At 50.9% G+C, this 21302-nt stretch overlaps 2 protein-coding genes across 15 annotated transcripts in view; one reads left to right on the top strand and one right to left on the bottom strand.

Moving 5' to 3' along the window:
* Positions 1-21302, top strand: part of YIF1B (Yip1 interacting factor homolog B, membrane trafficking protein) — a 287798-nt gene that overhangs the window by 29800 nt on the left and 236696 nt on the right. Inside the window, exon 1 of one of the 12 annotated variants that reach the window (XM_050769155.1) lies at positions 5965-5968. The exons of 9 other annotated variants lie outside the window; for them this stretch is intronic. The gene's annotated coding sequence lies outside the window, so the exon portion shown is untranslated. Of the gene's footprint in view, positions 1-5964; positions 5969-18934; positions 18940-19069; positions 19075-21302 lie in introns of those variants that run through there. 2 more of the 12 variants (XM_050769143.1, XM_050769138.1) reach the window with 2 other exon arrangements.
* Positions 1-21302, bottom strand: part of RYR1 (ryanodine receptor 1) — a 158547-nt gene that overhangs the window by 98118 nt on the left and 39127 nt on the right. For all 3 annotated transcript variants that reach the window (XM_050768867.1, XM_050768868.1, XM_050768869.1), the window contains exons 28-37: positions 18710-19104; positions 17006-17138; positions 14564-14724; positions 13834-13999; positions 9063-9149; positions 8660-8886; positions 5757-6369; positions 2212-2481; positions 1394-1594; positions 938-1049 (exon numbers count right to left, since the gene is read on the bottom strand). In XM_050768867.1, the coding sequence (XP_050624824.1) occupies positions 938-1049; positions 1394-1594; positions 2212-2481; positions 5757-6369; positions 8660-8886; positions 9063-9149; positions 13834-13999; positions 14564-14724; positions 17006-17138; positions 18710-19104 (2365 nt within the window). The remainder of the gene's footprint in view (positions 1-937; positions 1050-1393; positions 1595-2211; positions 2482-5756; positions 6370-8659; positions 8887-9062; positions 9150-13833; positions 14000-14563; positions 14725-17005; positions 17139-18709; positions 19105-21302) is intronic.

Genomic DNA, 21302 nt, shown 5'->3' with positions numbered 1-21302 from the left:
ACTCCAGCCTGGGCGACAGAGTGAGACTCCGTCTCAAAAAAAAAAAAACAAACAAACAAACAAAAAAAAAAATTAGCTGGGCGTGGTGGTGCGTGCCTGTAGTCCCAGCTACTCGGAGGCTGAGGCAGGAGAATGGCGTGAATCCAGGAGGCGGAGCTTGCAGTGAGCTGAGATCGCGCCACTGCACTCCAGCCTGGGCGACAAAGCGAGACTCCATCTCAAAAAAAAAAAAAAAAAAAGAAGCCTCAGAGACCTGTAGGATGCCATCAAGTGTACCAATATATGCATAATGAGAGACCCAGAGGAAGAGGAAAGGGGCAGAAAAGTATTTGAATAAGTAATTGTCAAAAATATTCCAACTTTGATAAAAAGTAATTATATATCCAAGAAACTCAACAAACTTCCAATAGGATAAATTCAAAGAGCTGTACACCTAGACATCTCATACTAAATTGTTGAAAGGCAAAGACAAAGAGAAAACCTTAAAAGTCAGCCAAGGAAAAGTAATTCATCATGGGTAAGGGAATCTCAATAAGTCTGTTAGCAGACTTCTCATCAGAAACCCTGGAGGTCATCCATCTATCCTTCCACCCAGCCAGCCATCTCTCCACCCAGTTCTCAGCCATCCATCCATCCATCCTTCTCCTCATCCATCCATCTATCCAGCCAGCCAATTTTTACCCACTTCTTCTATCCATCAATTCACATTCCCATTCATTTATCTGCTTATAGCCATCCACCCAAATACCCATATAAACATATCCTTCTACATATCATCTAACTGTTCACTAACACATTCATTCATTCATTCATTCAACCAATAGTTACATAGCACCAATACTGTAGAGGGTTAAGGTCCGGAAATCTTAGGGAAACTTCTGGAGAGGTCTCAAGAGAAAGTTGGTGTAGGGAGGACTCTCTGATCCCCACTCCTTACCACAGTGTGCCAGCAGGTCTTGATGAAAGTCAAGCAAATCCTGTCGTATCTCTTCAGGGAGGGGACAGTCTTCCTCATCTGTACCATCTTTGAATTGCAATAGCATATTGATCTAGGGGAAGGTCAAAGGTTAGAATGAGGGTCTGAGATCCCAAAGCAGGAACTCTGAGATCAGAGAGAGAAGATGCAATTGTAAGTTCGTGCCTAAGGTCATGAGTCAAAGTGTGAGTTAGTGAAGACTATTTGAGAGACTAGGGCCAGAGGTTTGAAAGGAGTCAGGGTCAGTCTGAGGCGACTCAGAGGCCAGGTTGGTTCACAGAGTAGGAGATAAATGTATCACTAGGGTCAGGGGTCAAGCACGGGTATAGAGGTTGAGGGTCCTCAGTGATCCGAGTTGGGAGATGTTGGGGTTGGGGTTTAGATAGTAAGAGTGGCCAGTGTCAGGGGTCAGATGACCTGCTCCTGGGGCGGGGAGCGGAACTCGCGGGTACGTCTTGCAGTCTCCGCTGCGGTCATGCTGAAGGCTTTCATGAGGAGGCCATAGCGACTCCGCTGGTTGGCCTGGAGCTTGTCCACATAGCGCTCCGCAAAGGCTGCCAGGGACTCCACACGGTGCTGCAACTCTTGGTCACAGAAATATTCCAGCAGGTGGCACATCTGTGGAAGGACAGGCGTGCAGGAGGAGAAATGGAGGTGAGACCATCAGGACTTCCTTGAAACTTCTCTTTCTTCCTCTTCCCTCTCCATGGCCCTGCACAGGTCCAGCCAACATCATTTCCTGCCTGGAACCTTAAGCCTGCCTTCACCGGCCATGGCGGCTCACGCCTGTAATCCCAGCACTTTGGGAGGCCGAGGTGGGTGGATCACCTGAGGTCAGGAAATCGAGACCAGCCTGGCCAACAGGGCGAAACCCCATTTCTACTAAAAATACAAAAATTAGCTGGGCGTGGTGGCGTGTGCCTGTGATCCCAGCTACTCAGGAGGCTGAGGAAGGAGAATCGCTTGAACCTGGGAGGTGGAGGTTACAGTGAGCCAAGACTGCACCACTGTATTCCAGCCTGGGCGACAGAGCAAAATTCTGTCTCAAAAAACAAACAAAAAAGACTGCCTTCTCCATGGAAAACAGAGATCTTTCCACGTCAGCGTTGCTCACTGCCATATGCATTTCCACAGCTCCCCACTGCCTGAGGACAAAGTCCAGACTCACACCCCACCTACCCTGTGTCTCCCAGCCCAGATGGACAGAGGCTGAAAAGCAGGAAGCAGCAGCCCACCTGTAACTTCACAGACTCTGGCAACTTCATCTGGAGCAGCCCCTCCTCCAAGCCTTCTTCCTTCTCCCCTTCTGCTGCCTCCTCTTCCTCTTTTTCTTCATCTTCCTTTTCCTGTGCTGTTTCCTCCTCATCCTCCTCCTTCTCCTCCTCATCTTCCTCTTCCTCCTCTTCTTCCTCCTCCTCCTCCTCCTCTTCTTCCTCAGTGAAGACTTCAGGCTCAATCATCTTCAAGATCTGTTTCACATCCTCATCGCCAAAGATGCCCATCACCTACAGGACAAAGTCTCGGTTCTTCACCGTGGCCTGCGAGGCCTCCGTCATCAGGCCCTGGCCTCGTTCTCCAGACCTGCCCCTCTTGCACATGCCAATCATTCCTTCATTGGCTGATCGGATTCCTCCCACAGCAGGAATGGCACCCCCTGCCTTGCCATCCACCCTCCTTAAGATCCGCCCAGCTCCTCACTGTGTGTCCCATCCACACACCCCAGACCACAGAGCCAAATATGAGTGCCTCTCCCATCACAGGTGAGTGTCCTTTCTCTCAAGCCTAAGCATGTGCTGTGTCCTCTGGCCCAGGACACACCCTATGCCTGCATAGCTCCCAGCATACACCAGCTCTCAGTCAACACAATGAAGATGCTAACACATGAGGCGAGGCTCACACCTGTAATCCCAGCACTTTGGAAGGCCAAGGCGGGCAGATCACTTGAGGCCAGGAGTTCGAGACCAGCCTGGCCAACATGGTGAAACCCTGTCTCTTCAAAAATACAAAAAAAAAAATTAGCTGGTTGTGGTGGTGCATGCCTGTATTCCCAGCTAGTCAGGAGGCTGAGGCAGGAGAATCGCTTGAACCTGGGAGGCAGAGGTTGCACTGAGCTGAGATTATGCCACTGCACTCCAACCTGCATGGCAGAGGGAGAGTTTGTCTCCAAAAAAAAATAATAATAATAAAGTTTAAAAGATGTTAACATACAGAAGTAAAGAGGAGTAGACGAAAGGGAAGAAGAGTGAGGGGGAGAGAGACAGATGGATGAATGGAGGGAGGACTGGATGGATGGCTGGATGAATCGAGAGTTGGAATGGTAGAGGTTTGAAGGAAAGATGAATAAGTGGATGATGATGGAGAGATGAAGGAAATGGTGGAGGAAGAGATGATGGGTGGATGGATGAGAGAAGGATAAACGATGTATAGGTAGGTGGGTAGGTGATGGATGGGTTGATAGATGCATGAGGAAGTAAATAAATATGTGGATAAATAGATAAATTAGTGAATAGCCATGAGGGTAGGGGGGATGGTTGGCCACATGGCTGGATAGGTTCATGTACGAAAAGTTGGGGCCAGGTTGGCCGGGCGCAGTGGCTCAAGCCTGTAATCCCAGCACTTTGGGAGGCCGAGACGGGCGGATCACGAGGTCGGGAGATCGAGACCATCCTGGCTAACACGGTGAAACCCCGTCTCTACTAAAAAAAATACAAAAAAATAGCCGGGCGAGGTGGTGGGCGCCTGTAGTCCCAGCTACTTGGGAGGCTGAGGCAGGAGAATGGCGTGAACCTGGGAGGCGGAGCTTGCAGTGAGCTGAGATCCGGCCACTGCACTCCAGCCTGGGCGACAGAGCGAGACTCCGTCTCAAAAAAAAAAAAGAAAAGTTGGGGCCAGGTGTGGCGGCTCACACCTGTAATCACAGTACTTCGGGAGGCTGAGGCAAGATGATCACTTGAACCCAGGAGTTTGAGACTGCAGTGGGCTACAATCATGTCACTGCATTCTAGCCTGGGCATGACCCTGTCTCTCACTAAATAAAATAAAATTTAAAATAATAAATAAAAACAAAATTAGGTTGAGCAGAGTGTCTCATGCCTGTAATCCCAACACTGGGAGGCCAAAGTGGGAGAATCACTTGAGCCCAGGAGTTCAAGACCAGCTTGGGCAACATAGTGAGACTCCACCTCTACAAAAAATTTAAAAATTAGCTGGGCATGGTGGTGCACACCTGTAGTCCCAGGTATTCAGGAGGCTGAGGTAGGAGGATTGCTTAAGCCCAGGAGGTTGAGGTTACGGTGAGCCATTATTGTGCCATTGCACTCCAGCCTGGGTGACAGAGCGAGACCCTGTCTCAAAAACAAACACCTGGGCACGGTGGCTCACGCCTATAGTTCCAGCACTTTAGGAGGATGAGGTGGGTGGATCATGAGGTCAGGAGTTCAAGACCAGCCTGGCCAACATGGTGAAACCCCATCTCTATTAAAAATACAAAAATTAGCCAGGCATGGTGGCAGGTGCCTGTAATCCCAGCTACTTGGGAGGCTGAGGCAGGAGAATCGCTTGAACACGAGAAGTGGAGGTTGCAGTGAGCTGAGATTGTGCCACTGCACTCTTCAGCCTGGGTGACACAGCAAGACTTCATCTCAAAACAAACAAAACCAAAAAGATGGATATATAAATGGTTAGATGGGTATATGAATAAAAGGGTACATGATACAAGGGATGGACAGAAGGATAGGGAATGGGTAGATGGATGGGTGTGGATGTCTAAATGGATTTGTGGGTAGGTGGATGGGTGTACATACATATGAATGGAGAGATGGAGGGATGGATGAAGGGTAGGTGGGAAACGGAGGAACAGATGGATCTGTGGATGTAGGTATGGATGGACGCATAGGTGGGAGGAGATGATTATTGGACCTATGGAAGGAAAGACAGATTAATACATAAATGGGTAGGTGGATAGACGAACAGATGGAATGGTGGATGGACTGCTGTATGAATGAATGAAAAGATGGATGGGCAAATAGATTGAAACTTAGATAGATGGGTACATGAATGAATGAATGGAGTGGTGGAGAACAAAAGGATAGAAAGGCAGATGGACTTGTTGATGGAAAGATGATCTATACACATGAATGGATAGGATGAATGGGTGGATGGAAAGGCGGGTGGAGGACCGATGGATTGATGGATGGATGAATGATGGTTGGTTGGAGAGATGAATAGGAAGAAAGAAGAGATGAATAAACATAAATAGATGACAGGTGAGCAGATGGAGGGAAAGGTGAATGAAGGATAGGGAGATGGTGGAAGGATACATAGAAAGGTGGATGGTGGCCGAGCGCGGTGGCTGACGCCTGTAATCCCAGCACTTTGGGAGGCCAAGGTGGACGAATCACGAGGTCAGGAGTTCGAGACTAGCCTGGCCAACATGGTGAAAGCAGTCTCTACTAAAAATACAAATATTAGCCGGGCGTGGTGGCACATGCCTGTAGTCCCAGCTACTCTGGGGGCTGAGGCAGGAGAATTACTTGAACCCGGGAGGCGGGGGTTACAGTGAGCTGAGATTGTGCCACTGCACTCCAGCCTGGGCGACAGAGTAGGACTCTATCTCGAAATAAATAATAATAATAATAAAAAGAAAGGTGGATGGATGCATAGAGGAAGGAAGGAATGGGTGGTTGGATGCATAAATAGAGCAGGATTGATGCATGTATTTCTGGAGTTTTGGGAATGTGGAAGAAGAACGGGACAGAGAGAAGCAGGAGGAAGCCATTACCAGCAGGGTGGACACGAGCTTGAGCACAGGCACAAACTGGAACTCCACGGAGCCCCCGACGGGATCGCGAGCGTGCTGCCCACCGTCGCGCACCGCCTCCCCCAGCATCCTCAGTGCCTTGTCCCGTAGGGCCTCCAGCGGGATGGCGGGGCTGAGGCGGGCCGGAGCCTCTGCTGCCCCAGCAGCTGGCAGAGCGGCCACGAAACAGGGGGCCGAGAAATGATGCGGGGGCCGCAGCGAAGTGCTGACTCCAACTCCCGGCAGGCCGTGCCGGGGGTGACCATTTTCTGTGCTCCTTCCAGGAGGGAAGAGCGTGATGGCGCGGGTCTCAGGTGTGAGGGGCACGATGTATTCAGAGAGCATGGAGCGGCGGCTGCGGCAGGCACTTTCGAGATGGATGCTAATGAGGAGGTCGTAGTAGCCTGCACGCAGTGGGCCTGGCAGGTGCGCGTCCTCCAGGGCGTGCAGCAGCTGAGCCTGGTCCACGTGGCTGCACAGAGCGTGCGCCACGCGATTGTTGCCCAGGGCGCACACAGCGCGGTAGAGGCGCAGGGTGTGCGAGTGGAAGCGCTGCAGGTCCAGGCGCTCCGACAACTCCAGGATGTCCATGCATCTGCAGCAGAGGTGGGAAACAGACAGGGACAAATGAATGAGCCTCCTGCATCCGTCCAGCCACCATCTCTTCCTCCATTTCCTTCATCATTACCCACCCATTCATTCATCCATCTCTCCTTCAAACCCCTACCATTCCATCTATCAATTCACCCATCGTGGGAGAAGATGGGAGACAGAGACACAGACCCCAGAGAGGCAGAGATGCTTAGATGAGTGTCGAAGGCTGCAGCAGGGAGTTCCAGTGGCTTCCCAGCTTAGGGTTCTGTGAGGGGAGTGGAGCTGGGTCTAGGAGTCTTTCAATGGTTCTGGAAGTCCCTAAGGGACCTGGGGGCCCCTGGGAAAACTCTGGGGTCCCTGGGATGATCTGGGACTTTGTAAGAGTCTCAGCGTCCACGTAGAACATCTGATGTTCCCAAGATGTGTTTGGGCCCCCAGATTGGGTTTGAACCCCACTCTGGCAGGTCTGAGTACACTGGTTGTGTTTGATTGCCATTAGAATGTAAATTCCAAGGGCAGGACATTTCTGCCTGTTTTGTTTTTGCTTTTATTTGTTGTGTTCCCAGCACCTACAACCACACTTAGCACATAGTAAAGTGCTTGGCATTTTTGTTGTTGTTGTTGTTGTTTTTTAGTGATGGGGTCTTGCTCTGTCATCCAGGCTAGAGTACAGTGGTGTGATCCTAGCTCTGCAGCCTTGAACTGCTGGGCTTAAGCAATCCTCCTGCCTCAGCCTCCCAAGTAACTGAGACTACATGTGCGTGCCACCAAGCCAAGCTAATTAAAAAGAAAAAAAAAATGTGGGGATGGGTTCTCACTATGCTTCCTGGTGGTCTCAAACCCCTGGCCTCGAGCAACCCTCCCTCCTCCTCAGCCTCCTGAAGTGCTCAGATTACAAGCATGAGCCACTGTGCCCATAAATCTTTGTTGAATGAATAAATAAATAAATGGGTGTGTCTGGGGCCCTGGGGATGACTCTGGGTCCCTTTGGACATGTCTGAGCATCCTGAGTTATGTACAAGCAATACTAGAATGCCACTTCACAGGGGCTTGGTGTCTCCAGCCTAGAATACTGCCCAGCACATAGGAGGAACCCAGAGCTATTTGTTGAATGGAGGAAGGAAGGAAGGAAGGAAGGAAGGAAGGAAGGAAGGAAGGAAGGAAGGAAGGAAGGAAGGAAGGAAGGAGGGAGGGAGGGAGGGAGGGGGAGGGAGGGAAGGAGGGAAGGAGGGAAGGAGGGAAGGAAGGAAGGAAGGAAGGAAGGAAGGAAGGAAGGAAGGAAGGAAGGAAGGAAGGAAGGAAGGAAGGAGGGAGGGAAGGAGGGAAGGAGGGAAGGAGGGAAGGAGGGAAGGAGGGAAGGAGGGAAGGAGGGAAGGAGGGAAGGAGGGAAGGAGGGAAGGAGGGAAGGAAGGAGGGAAGGAGGGAAGGAGGGAAGGAAGGAAGGAAGGAAAGAAGGAAGGATGTCAGAAACTTCCTGGCTGAGTCTGGGATCGCTCCCATGTTCAGAGTTCTATTTTTTGAGACAGCATCTTGCTCTGTTGCCCAGGCTGGAGTGCAGTGGCGCGATCTCGGCTCACTGCAACCTCCGCGTCCTGGGTTCAAGCAAATCTCATGCCTCAGCCTCCCAAGTAGCTGGGATTACAGGTGGACACCACCACAACCAGCTCATTTTTGTATTTTTAGTAGAGACTCTTGACCTTAGGTCATCTGCCTGCCTTAGCCTCCCAAAGTGCTGGGATTACAGGCATGAGCCACCATGCCTGGCCATTTTCAGAGTTCCTAAGAGTAACCCTGCCATCCATGTGAATGCGTCTGTGGTCCTAGGTGTGTCTGGATCTTCTGGGATGGGTTTGAGATCTCCATGGGATTCTTAGTCTCCCTGGGTATGCCCAAGAGACTCTAGGGTGCATCCGAGCCTCCCTGAACCATGTCCAGGGATCCTAGGGTGTACTTGGGGCCCCCTGGGGTGTTGCTGTGGGTCTGGCTCCCTGAGATGGGTGTGGGGCCCTGTGGAGTGGCTCTGGGCCCCTGGGGTATTGTCTGGGGTCCCTTAGGGTGGGCCTGCGGTCCACTGGGATGGCCTAGAGGCTCCTGAGTTGAGTCTGAATCCCCTTGGGGTGTGTAATCTGGCGATGTCTGAGCTGAGCCCGAGTCCCCTGAGGTAGGTCTGGAGATTCCTGGGGTGTTGCCTGGAATCCCAGGGTTGTGTTGAGGAGGGGCACTGAGTCGGACCCAGACCCCAGAGGGCTTGCAACACCTGCCCACCCCTGCATAGCTGGGCTGGCCCTGACCGGTTCTCCTCGGGGATGTGCAGCGCCATCATGGTCAGCGGCTCCCGGCACTGCACGGCCCAGCCCAGCCGCTCGCCGGCGCGCCTCGTCTCCACCTGCAGGAAGTGGTTGGGCATGCGGCTCCAGGACACTGGCATCAGCATCTGCATCTCCAGCCGCGGCGGGCACTGCGGGGCCGGGTTCTTGCGCTCGCTCTGGAACATGGCGGCTGACAACGGCATGATGTTCTGAGCGCAGAGAGACACGCATGGGTCAAGATGGCCAGCCCCCTGTGTCCCACCACACCACTTCCAGGGAGACCTCTTGGATTGCCCCCTCCCTTTCAGTGACTCTGCCTGCCTCGCCTCCCCACACTTCCTGCCTCAGCCTGCCCCCATTAGCGCCCCCATCACGGCACTTGTACCTTCTGCTTCCCCAGCTCAAACTGGATGACGTTCTGGTGGGTGGGCAGGACGAAGACAGCAGGAAATAGCTTTGTGTTGGGTTCCACCTGGCAGGGGAGAAGAGGAAAGGTGAGGAAACAGGTGGGCTGAAGGGAGGGTTGGCTCTGGACCTCAAACTCTGGGGCCTATTTGTGGGTCCTCATCTGAGCGTTAGAGGCTCCAAAATGGCTCAGAGGTCACCCTTAAACTGTCCCACCTCTGATCCAGCCAGGCCAACCTCCTCCAACTCTCCCAGGGCAACTCTCCCAGGGCAACCTGTCATCTGTCTCTGCACGCATCACACCCCACAATGGGAATGCCTTTCCCATTTCTCTCCCAAGCATACTCATTCTTCAAAACCCAGAGAGTGCAGTGGCTCACACCCGTAATCCTAGAATTTTGGGAGGCTGAAGTGGGAGGGTCACTTGAGCCTAAGAGTTCAAGAGCAGCCTGGGCAACATAGTGAGACCCCATCTCTACAAAAAAATAAAAAAATTAGCCAGGCATGGTGGTCCATATCTGTAGTTGCAGCTGCTCAGGAGGCTAAGATGAATCACTTGAGCCTGGGAGGTCGAGGCTGGAGTAAGCCATGATTGCACCACTGCACTTCAGCCTGGGTGACAGAACAAGACCCTATCTCAAACCAAAAATTAAAACAAAGAATTCCAGGAAGTGTCCTCAGACTGTCTTGCCCCACTCCCATCTTTCCAGTGGAGCCCGTCTAGCCAGCTTCCGCCTCCACAAACAACACTGTCTCTGAAGCAGTCTTGTCCGCCAAACCAAACCCGATCTAATTGCACCCTGGGACCCAACTCCCAGTTTACAGGAAATACAGGGGACAAATGAAAATGTTAAAACGCCACCACAGGAATGCACCGCCAGATCCAGGCTATGGGAAACCAGGCCAGCCCTCTCCAGATTTAATATGCACAGGAAGCCCCTGGGATCCTGTCAAAATGCAGATTCTGATTTGGTAGGCATGGGAAGGGGCCTGAGACTCTGCATTTATTTTTTTTTTTTTTGAGATGAAGTCTCACTCTGTCACCCAGGCTGGAGTGCAGTGGTGCAATCTTGGCTTGCTGCAACCTCCACCTCCCGTGTTCAAGCGATGCTCCTGCCTCAGCCTCCCAAGTAGCTGGGATTACAGGTGCCCGCTACCACACCAGGCTAATTTTTGTATTTTTAGTAGAGATGGGGTTTCACCATGTTGGCCAGGCTGGTCTCGAACTCCTGACCTCAGGCGATCTGCCTGCCTCGGCCTCCCAAAGTGCTGGGATTACAGGTGTGAGCCACCACGCCTGGCCCATTTTAATTTTTTTAAAAGAAGCAAGGTCTTGCTCTGTCAACCAGGCTGCAGTGCAGTGGCGCGATCATAGCTCACTACAACCTCTGCCTCCCAGACTCAAGTGATCCTCCTGCCTCAGCCTCCTCCAGAGTAGCTGGAACTGCAGGTGCCTACCACTAGGCCCAGCTAAAGGTCCTGCAGCTCTGACAAGCTCCCAGGTGATGCTGACCCTGCTGGTTGGTCCAGGGACCACACTTTGAGGAGCAAAGCACTACAGGACAAATAGCCTGGTTCCTTCAACAAATATATTTCTAGGGGAAAAAAATGAGAAAGAAGAAGTGGAGGGGGAAATCTACATATGAAATGAAACTCAAGGTACACAGCAACCAGCTAAAATATATGACGCTGGGTCGAGTATGGTGGTGCATGCCTGTAATCCCAGCACGGGATTATATGCTAGGATTACATGGGAGGTGGAGGTGGGCAAATTATTTGAGGTCAGGAGTTCAAGACCAGCCTGGGCAACGTGGCAAAACACCATCTCTACAAAAAATAGAAAAATTAGCCAGGTGTAGTGGTGCGCGTCTGTGCTCCCAGCTACTTGGTAGGCTGAGGTGGGAGGATCATTTGATCCCAGGAGGTTGAGGCTGCAGTGAACCAAGATTACACCACTGTGCACCAGCCTGGGTGACAGAGCGAGACTCTGTCTTAATAAATTAAAATAAATAAATAAATAAATAAATAAAGGTTGAATATGATTGGCACCACTGCACACCAGCCTGGGTGACAGGGCGAGACTCTGTCTTAATAAATTAAGATAAATAAATAAATAAGGTTGAGTACGCTTGGCACCACTGTGCACCAGAGTGGGTGACAGAGCGAGACTCTGTCTAATAAACTGAGATAAATAAATAAATAAATAAATAAATAAGGTTGAGTACGGTTGGCACCACTGTGCACCAGCCTGGGTGACAGAGTGAGACTCCGTCTTAATAAATTAAATAATTAAATAAATAAGGTTGAGCACGCTGGCTTACACTGTAATCCCAGCACTTTGGGAGGCCAAGGCGGGAGGGTCACTTGAGCCCAGGAGTTCAAGACCATACTGGGGAATATAGCCGGACCCCGTCTCTACTAAAAATATAAAAATTAGCCGGGTGTGGTGGCGCACGCCTGTAATCCCACCTACTTAGGAGGCTTGAGCTTAAGAGGTGAGGGTTGCCATGAGCCAAGACCACGCCACTGCACTCCAGATTGGGTGACAGATAGAGTGAGACATTGTCTCAAAAAATAAGAATAAAAATAAATAGTAAATAAAATAGAATATATGACCCTATTTAGCTTCTGATTCAAACAAAGAAATGGTAAAAATTTCTTTTTGGGACAGCCAATTTTTGGGACAGCCAAAGAAATCTGAATACAAACTGGATATTTGATGATATTTAGAAACCATTGTTTTTTTTTTCTTTTAGGTGATAGTGTTATGTGGTTATGCTCTTTAAGATCATCCTTATCTTTTAAAGATACATACTGAAAAGAGATGAAACTATCTGATGTCTGCAATTTCCTTCAAAATTATCTAGTGGGTGTAGAAAGGAGGTAGACATAAAAAGATGAAACAAGTCAGGCGCAGTGGCTCATACCTGTCATCCCAGCACTTTGGGAGGCTGAGGCAGGAGGACTGCTTGAGCTCAAGAGTTCGAAACCAGCCTGGGCAACATAGCAAGATCCTGTCTCCACTAAAACTAAAAGAATTAGCTAGGCAGGGTGGTGCACACCTGTAGTCTCAGCTACTCAGGAGGCTGAGGTGGGAGGATCACTGAACCTGGGAGGCAGAGGTTGCAGTGAGCCGAGATTGTGCCACTGCACTCCAGCCTGGGTAACAGAGGGAGACCCTCTCTCAAAAAACAAACAAACAAACACAAAAGATGAAACAAGATTGGCTGTGAGTGGGTGACAGTTGAAGCTGTATGACGGGGCATGGCAGTTTGTTATACTATTCCATTCTTGCATATGTTTTTAATTCTTCATTTAACATAAAGTTTTAGCTAGGAGTGGTGGCTCACACCTGCAATCCCAACACTTTGGGAGGCTGAGGCAGAAGAATTGCTTGAGACCAGGAGTTTGAGAACAGCCTGGGCAACATAGTGAGACCCCGTCTCCACCATAAATACAAAAAAAATTAGCTGGGCGTGGTGGCACGTGCCTGTGTTCCCAGCTGTTCAGGAGGCCGAAGTGGGAGGATTGCTTGAGCCCAGGAAGATCAAGGCTGCAGTGACTATGATCTCACCATGACACTCCAGCCTGGGTAACAGAGCAAAACCCTGTCTCAAAAAATAAAAATAAAAAATAAGCCAGGCACAGTGACTCACGCCTGTAATCCCAGCACTTTGCGAGGCCAAGGTGGGGAGATCGCTTGAGCCCAGGAGTCAGAGACCAGCCTGGGCAATATGGGGAAAACCCACTTCTACAAAAAATACACACACACACAAAATTAGCTAGTCAAGGTGGTGCAACCCTATAGTCCCAGCTACTTAGGAGGCTGAGATAGAAGGATTGCTTGAGCCTGGGAATTTAAGCTGTGATCACACCACTGTACTCCAGCCCAGGGGACAGAGTGAGGCCCTGTCTCAAAATAAATAAAATAAAATGCAATAACATTTCATAGCCAACAATGGATGCCAAAAAATTAAAATAAAGTTGTATAAACCCACCTTAGATAAATTAATGGATAGGTAGCTTAATATGTGATAAGGCCAATATCTGCAAAGTTGATAGCAGATTCCTGGGGGTGGGTACAGGGTGTTATCTATATAGTTCCTTCAATTTTGCTGTATAGTTGAAAATTTTCAGAATAAAATTTTGAAAAGGAAAAGGCCACCTTAGGATTCTGGCCCATCCTAGCGTGTTCCCTGGTTGGAGAGAAGTTGGTGACTGGTGTCACCCAGCCCAAGAGGGAATAGAGACCTCTTTGCAAGGTCAAGGCTGGACTCTGGCTGAGTGTGGTGGCTCATGCCTGTAATCCCAGCACTTTGGGAGGCCAAGGTGGGTGGATCACTTGAGGTCAGGAGTTTGAGACCAGCCTGGCCAACATAGCGAAACCTCGTCTCTACTAAAAATATAAAACTTAGCCGGCTGTTGTGGTGCACTCCTGTAATCCCAGCTACTTTGGAGGCTGAGGCAGGAGAATCCTTCTAACCCAGGAGGCAAAGGTTGCAATAAGCCAGGATCATGCCATTTGCACTCCAGTCTGGGCAACAGAGTGAGATTCTGTATCTCCTCCAGTCTGGACCTTAGCTTCATGGAAGTTTCAACAAGGTGGTCTCCCAGCGACCTCTTGAGGACAGCCTAGGAGCTCTTTTTGTTCCATCTCTCTGAGGTCTGGCCTCAGGGGACATCTGTAAGGGCTGTCCTGGGATGCTGGGACATGAGGATGCTCTCACTAAGTTGCTGTGATCTGGACTCACCTGGAAAAAGGTGTTGCTCTCTTTGCCATTGGCTGTAAAGGTCATTAAGCCAGTGGCCAAGTCCACCAGGCACCCAATGACAAGATCCGTGTGGCTGATCCGGCCCTGCTGCCCGGGACTCACAAAGTCCCCACCCCACACCATGTAGCAATTGCTGCACTTGAGGCTGCAGGAGACAGAAGCGGTCACTGCACTCCTCGTCTGAGTAGCTCTGGACCCTGGACACTCCCTTCCCCAAGCTCCCGGAAACACACAACCTCAGAGTCCCATCCCCAAGCGCCCGCCCCCTGCAGACCTGAGCACTGAAACCCCTCACCCCAGACACTGAGCTCTTCGGAGCTGGGATTCTTAGCAGCTGGTGTGGTGGGGAGTCAGGCTGGGGGTGGGGGTCTGAAAGGAGGAAAAGGAAAGGAAGCAGGAGGAGAGAGAATGAGATTACAGAGAATGAGAAGGGTGAGATGTAAGAGGATGAGAAGGAAAAGGAGAAAATGGAATAGGAGAAATGGAGAAAGAGGAGGAGGAGGAGAAGAAAAATACCAGGGCAGGAAGAGAGGAGAAAAAAGAGAAGGAGGGAAGCTTCCAAGCTGGGTGCCCAGTGCCCCAGAGCATCCTCCTGCTCCAGAAGGTTCCCAGGTCCCACAACCAGGCAGCCACAGAGCTGGTGTTGGGAGCACCCACTGCCTCCTGCCCTCCCCACCCTGCACCACCCACCTCCCCGCAGCCCCTGCACCTGCTGTGGATGTTGCCTTGTTCATCCCCCATGGTCACTGTCACGACCCGGACCTTGCTGAGGTCGAAGCTCATGTCGTGCTGATGGTAGTCAGGAGTGACCCAGCCCACCCACACGCAGCTGGGCTCCTGTCCGGCAAAGACCCTCACGGAGTAATAGTACTGGGGACACAGGAGGGGAACCAGTGGTCAGTCTGGAAGTCTGGGAACTCAGGCTCCCTGGGACTTGAAATTAGTTTCCCTGGACCGTTGGGTCTTCTGGGAGTTTAACAGGAATTTGTTGAATCTGAGACCCCCACCCCCTGGTTATGTCTGTTTCTGTGTCAATTTGTGCAATTCTATATTTAGGAGTCCCTTGGGAATATTGTGTGACAACGCCATGTTTGGGTTCCTCCCAGGTTACAGCAGACTGACAAATAAATAATGGCTGGCCAAGCGCGGTGGCTCACACCTGTAATCCCAGCACTTTGAGAGGCTGAGGCAGGTGGATCACCTAAGGTCAGGAGTTTGAGACCAGCCTGACCAATATGGTGAAACCCTATCTCTACTGAAAGTACAAAAATTAGCCAGGTGTGGTGGCGGGCGCCTGTAGTACCAGCTACTCGGGAGGCTGAGGCAGGAGAATCACTTGAACCTGGGAGGCAGAGGTTACAGTGAGCTGAGACTGCACCACTGCACTCCAGCCTGGGTGACAGAGCGAGACGCCATCTCAAAATAAATAGATACAAAAAGTAATCAAATAATTGCTCACAAATAGCACCGACTGTGCTAAGGTCTTTTTCTTCTTTCCTTCTTTTTTTTTTTTTTTTTTTTTCCTGAGTTGCGATCTCCCTCTGTCACCCAGGCTGGAGTGCAGAGGCACCACCATAGCTCACTGCAGCCTCAAATTCCTGGATTTAAGTGATCCTCTCACCTTGGCCTCCCAACGTTCTGGGACTACGGGTGAGAGCCACAGTGCCAGGCCTGTTCTTCTAAGGTCTTTACACAGATGAACTCACTTCATCCTCCATATCAGGTAGGTATAATTTTTACCCCCATTCTACTGATGGGAAACCATAGCACCTCCATAGGACAGAAGGCACAGAGTGGTGAAATGACTTGCCCAAGTGGCACCCAGGCGGCCCACGATCCTAACCTCGAGGCCAGGGATCCCCAAACCCAGGCTGTGGATTGGTACCAGGATCCAAGCCATCTAGGGTGAGCACTCCTTGTAAGAATCTAGAGCTGGGAGCAGTGGCTCACGCCTGTAATCCCAGAACTTTGGGAGTCCAAGGCAGGAGGATCATTTGAGGTTGGGGATTCGAGACCAACCTGGCCAACATGGTGACACCCCGTTTCTACTAAAAATACGAAATTTAGGCCAGGCACGGTGGCTCATGCCTGTAGTCCCAGCACTTTGGGAGGCCGAGGCAGGCAGATCACGAGGTCAGGAGTTCGAGACCAGCCTGGCCAATATGGTAAAACTCCGTTTCTACTAAAAATACAAAAATTAGCCAGGCATGGTGGCATGTGCCTATAGTCTCAGCTACTCAGGAGGCTGAGGCAGAAGAATCGCTTGAAGCTGGGAGGCAGAGGTTGCAGTGAGCCGAGATCGCGCCACTGCACTCCAGCCTGGGCAACAGACCGAGACTCCATCTCAAAAAAACAAAAAACACAAATCAGCTGGGCATGGTGCTAGGAGCCTGTTATCCCAGCTGCTCAGGAGGCTGAGGCAGGAGAATCGTTTGAACCCAGGAGGCAGAGGTTGCAATGAGCCGAGATCGTGCCACTGCACTCTAGATTGGGCAACAGAGCAAGACTCCATCTCAAAAAAAAAAAACAAAACAAAACAACGAAAAAAAAAACAAACCCAGAATCTATGCCTGATGATCCGAGATGGAACATTTCATCCTGAAATCATCCCTCCCCACATCCCCACATCCCCACATCCCCACATCCCTGGTCCATGGAAAAACTGTCTTCCATAGAATTGGTCCCTGGTACCAAAATAGTTGGGGAGCACTGCACTAGGCTGTCTGTCTATGAAATATTTTGGATTTGGGGAATCCCAAAACTATATTAAGACAATTATGAATTTTTGTTCCCAGTAATATATTAGAGTAGGTATTACATTGAAGGTACTGTGTTTATATGGGTGAGCCCAAATGTTGGGGTCCCTAGTCTGTAATGGCTTATGCCCTGGCTTTGGGGATCCCCGGGAGTTATATCAGTGTGCTGTGTACCTCTACTGTACCCCCTGCCATTTGTGGGCCGGTAGCTATATGGACTTAGGGGTTCAAAGGATTAAATCCGTGTGTGCCATATTTTGTGAGTTTCTAGTGTATATTGGGGAGTCCCCAGTGTAAGGTGGGCAGTTACTGGGGACTGTCACACTAAACTTGGAAATTCAGGAGTGCCTATGCTATGCGGGGGGACCCCAAAATTGAGGGTTCCTGATCCACACCGTGGTGGTGTTGAGGATGATCTCAGGGTCATCGCGGTTGTCTGCAGGCACCACATCGTGAGGGAGCCGAGGCAGCGTGGGGGTGGCCGGTGGTTGGGTCATCATGGCGACCTTCTTGGCCTTGAATAAGAAGCTGGTGGTGGGAGGAGAGGCGCCATAAGTACCAGCTTTCAAGCCCAGCCCTCCCACTGCAACATTCATGCCCCCCACATCCAGCTTGGATACACCCTGCTTCTAATACCCCAGGTATGGCCTCTAGAAGGCTGGCTTCCCACCTACCCCAGCCTAATCCGTTCTGGAAGTGTTGTGCTCTGCGCTTGTGGATGCTGAGTTACCCAAATTAAAGGTGCCTTCTGGGAATATGGAGGTCCCCACTGGGGCATATGGGGGTCCCCCTAAGTCAGCATTTCCCACATGCATTTCTCAGATGGGTGCTAAATGCACTTGGAAAAGGATAAGTCTTCATTGTGCGGCACTGTTTTGTACACTGCAAGGTAGGTGGAACCCCGGGGCCTCCGCCGAGCAGCAGCAGCCCCTCCCAAACTGTAATGACCACAAAGACTCCATCATTTCCAAATATCCACCAAGAGACACAATGGGTTTTCAATTCCATTGAAAACCACTGCTATTGTACGTATCACCTGAGGTCAGGAGTTCGAGACCAGCCTGGCCAACATGGTGAAACCGTCTCTACTAAAAATACAAAAATTAGGCAGATGTGGTGGTGCATGCCTGTAGTCCCAGATACTCAGGAAGCTGGGGCAGGAGAATTGCTTGAACCCAGGAGGCGGAGATTGCAGAGAGCCGAGATTGTGCCACTGGACTCCAGCCTGGACAACAGAGCGAGACTCCGTCTCAAAAAAAAAAAAAAAAAGGAGCCAGGCATGGTGTCTCACGCCTGTAATCCCAGCACTTTGGGAGGCTGAGGTGGGTGGATCACCTGAGATCAGGAGTTTGAGACCAGCCTGGCCAATATGGCAAAACCCCGTCTCTACTAAAAATACAAAAATTAGCCAGGCATGGTGGCGCATGCCTGTAATCCCAGCTACTCAGGAGGCTGAGGCAGGAGAATCGCTTGAACCCGGGAGGCAGAGGTTGCAGGGAGCTGAGATTGCACCATTGCACTCCAGTCTGGCAACAGAGACTGACTCCATCTCAAAAGAAAAAAAAACAAAAACAAAAAAAAAACAACAGGAAAACCACTGCCATTGTAGGGAAAAAGCAGATTTAGTACCTTCTCAGAGTCTCCCTTTAAGTTAGCTTTTGGGGGGTACATTTGTGACACAGAAAGGACCCCCATTTAGAAGACCACTGGGTGTTCACTGGGATGCCTTAGGGTGCAGTAAACTCTCCTAGAGAGATACTGAAGTACCTTTTAGTGTCCACGGATGATAAGGTCCATTGGGCGAAGCCCTTTAGGGCCCTCCAAGTACTGAAGGATAATAGAGCTCTCCATACAGATAGTAGGGTACCCAATTATATATCCTTGGGGACATTAGGACATCCCAGGAAAAAATGGGGTTCACTGGAGACATGATAGGATTCATCCATGTATTTATCAAGAATACAAGGAGTATTCTTACTCCACTTAGCATATATGGGGCTACTTTGGGGTACAATGGGGGTTTCTCAGGTTACTGTGGCTGCCAACTTAGGGGGTCCCAAGGCAGCCCCCAATCCCCACTCTGGGCCCCCTCGACTCACCCTCTCTTCTTGTTCTTCTCGGTGGTGGCGTCCTTCTCATTCTCAGCCCTGGCGGGCTGTGCCTCTCCCCCCGCCTGCGGGGTGCCCCCGGGGGCGCCCTCCTTCGCAGTCCCTTCTTTGCCGTTCTCGGCCTCGCCCCAGCCCCCAGCTGAGCGGCGCAGGTTTTCGTAGTCAGGGTCGGGTTCCGCCGCCCGGGCCTCGTCCTCGGCAGGGGGCTGCAGGCCGGGGGGTGCCAGCGGAGTGGCCCCTGCGGTGCAGCGGAAGTGCTGGTGGAACTGGACTGGGAGGCTCAGCCTCAGGAAGAGCATCTCCACCAGGCTGTTCTGGGAGCCCCAGGTGCGGTGAGTCAGACGCAGACAGGGGGGCGTGTCCACAGTCCCGTCCACTCGGGCTACCTGGGGTGGCAGGGAATGGAGCACTGAGCTGGGCAGGTGGGCTAGGCCAGGCCGTTGGTCCCACACCTGGTCACCCACAGAGCCACCATTAGGCCATAGAGCACTCGCGTAGGAATTAGTCAAGGGCGCCCCCTCCTGCAGGCGGATGAAGCTCCCGGCCGGGTACACCGCTGGGCCCGGGGGTGCCTGCAGCCTTCTGCAGCCTTTCTTTGGGCATCGTGTACAGTGACAGCCCTGGACACACCCTGGAATCAATTGGGGTAACTTCCAAAACCTACCTACATCCATCCAACCCTCCATTCTGTCATTCTGTAACCCGGCAGCTCAACTTCAATGAAATTTTTTTTTTTTTTTTTTGAGATAGTCTTGCTCTGTAGCCCAGGCTGGAGTGCAGTAGCAGGATCTCCACTCACTGAAACCTCCACCTACAGGGTTCAAATGATTCTCTTGTCTCAGCCTCCTGAAAATTTGCCCCAAAACTGTGCGTACAAGATTCTTTGTTCTCAGACTTCTTCTTTTTTTTTTTTTCTTGAGACAGAGTCTCACTCTGTCACCTAGGCTGGAGTGCAATTGTACGATCTTGGCTCACTGCAACTTCTGCCTCCTGGGTTCAAGCACGAGCCAACATGCCTGGCTAATTTTTGTATTTTTGGTAGAGACAGGGTTTCACCATGTTGCCTAGGCTGGTCTTGACCTCCTGAGCTCATGTGATCTGCCTGCCTCAGTCTCCCAAAGTGTTAGGATTACAGGCGTGAACCACCACCCCCAGCCAAGTTTCCCCTTTTTAAACCCTTGCTTTCCCCCACAGATTTGAAGTGGTTGCTTTGGATGGGAATCCAGTCACTTCTCCATGACTAGTTTTGGTGAATAAAGTCATTCTCTTTCTATCAGACCTTGATCTTGTTAACCAGACTCTGTAACTGATGAGCAACTGAACCTGTGTTCAGTTACAATTCCACGAATAGCGGCCGGGCGCAGTGGCTCATGCCTGTAATCCCAGCACTTTGGGAGGCTGAGGCGGGCTGATCACCTGAGGTCAGGAGTTTGAGACCAGCCTGGCCAACATGGTGAAACCTCGTCTCTACTAAAAATACAAAAAATTAGCCAGGCAAGCTGGCGCATGCCTATAATTCCAGCTACTAAGGAGGCTGAGGCAAAAGAATCGCTTGAATCAGGGAGGTGGAGGTTGCGGGGAGCTGAGATCTTGCCACTGGCCTCCAGCCTGGGTGACAGAGTGAGACCCTGTCTCAAAAAACAAAAAACAAAAACAATGGACTCTCGAAAGTCTTCTAGAGACTCGGTAAACAATGACAGCTGTTCTCTTTTGGGCCGGGCGCCGTGGCTCACGCCTGTAATCCCAGCACTTCGGGAGGCCGAGGCGGGTGGATCACGAGGTCAGGAGATCGAGACCATCCTGGCTAACACGGTGAAACCCTGTCTGTACTAAAAAAATACAAAAAATTAGCTGGGTGTGGTGGCAGGCGTCTATAGTCCCAGCTACTCCGGAGGCTGAGGCAGGAGAATGGCGTGAACCCAGGAGGCGGAGCTTGCAGTGAGCCGAGCCTGGGTGACAGAGCGAGACTTAGTCTCAAAAAAAAAAAAAAGATAAAGTTGTTCTCTTTCATGCCCCTCCTCAGGTTAACCTCTCCAAGGACCAGTTGCCAAGATGAACCTAGGTACTCCTTGCCAGCCAATGAATTTGCCCCAAAATTCATTGGCTGGCAAGGAGTACCTAGGTACTCCTTGCATACAAGATTCTTTGTTCTCAGAATCTATTTTTTTTTTTTTCTTGAGACTGAGTTTCACTCTGTCACCCAGGCTGGAGTGCAATGGTGCAATCTTGGCTCACTGCAACCTCTGCCTCCTGGGTTCAAGCGATTCTTCTGCCTCAGCCTCCCGAGTAACTGGGATTATACGCGCCCGGCACCATGCCTGGTTAATTTTTTGTATTTTTAGAAGAGATGGGGTTTCACCATGTTGGCCAGGCTGGTGTCAAATTCCTGACCTCAGGTGATCCACCCACGTCAGCCTCCCAAAGTGCTGGGATTACAGGCATGAGCCACCAAGCCCCGCCTGTTCTCAGACTCCCTATTTAGGGGTTTCTTTTCTATCCTCTTTCTCCCCTCTGTCTTATAAATCTGGTTTCTGCCTTCACTCTTTTTTCTTAGAGACAGGTCTTGCTCTGTCACCTGAGCTGG

This window comes from Macaca thibetana, chromosome 19, assembly GCF_024542745.1.
Source record: "Macaca thibetana thibetana isolate TM-01 chromosome 19, ASM2454274v1, whole genome shotgun sequence".
Taxonomy (NCBI): domain Eukaryota; kingdom Metazoa; phylum Chordata; class Mammalia; order Primates; family Cercopithecidae; genus Macaca; species Macaca thibetana.
The sequence above is the reverse complement of the archived record's forward strand: the minus strand, read 5'-3'. Positions and strand labels throughout refer to the sequence as shown.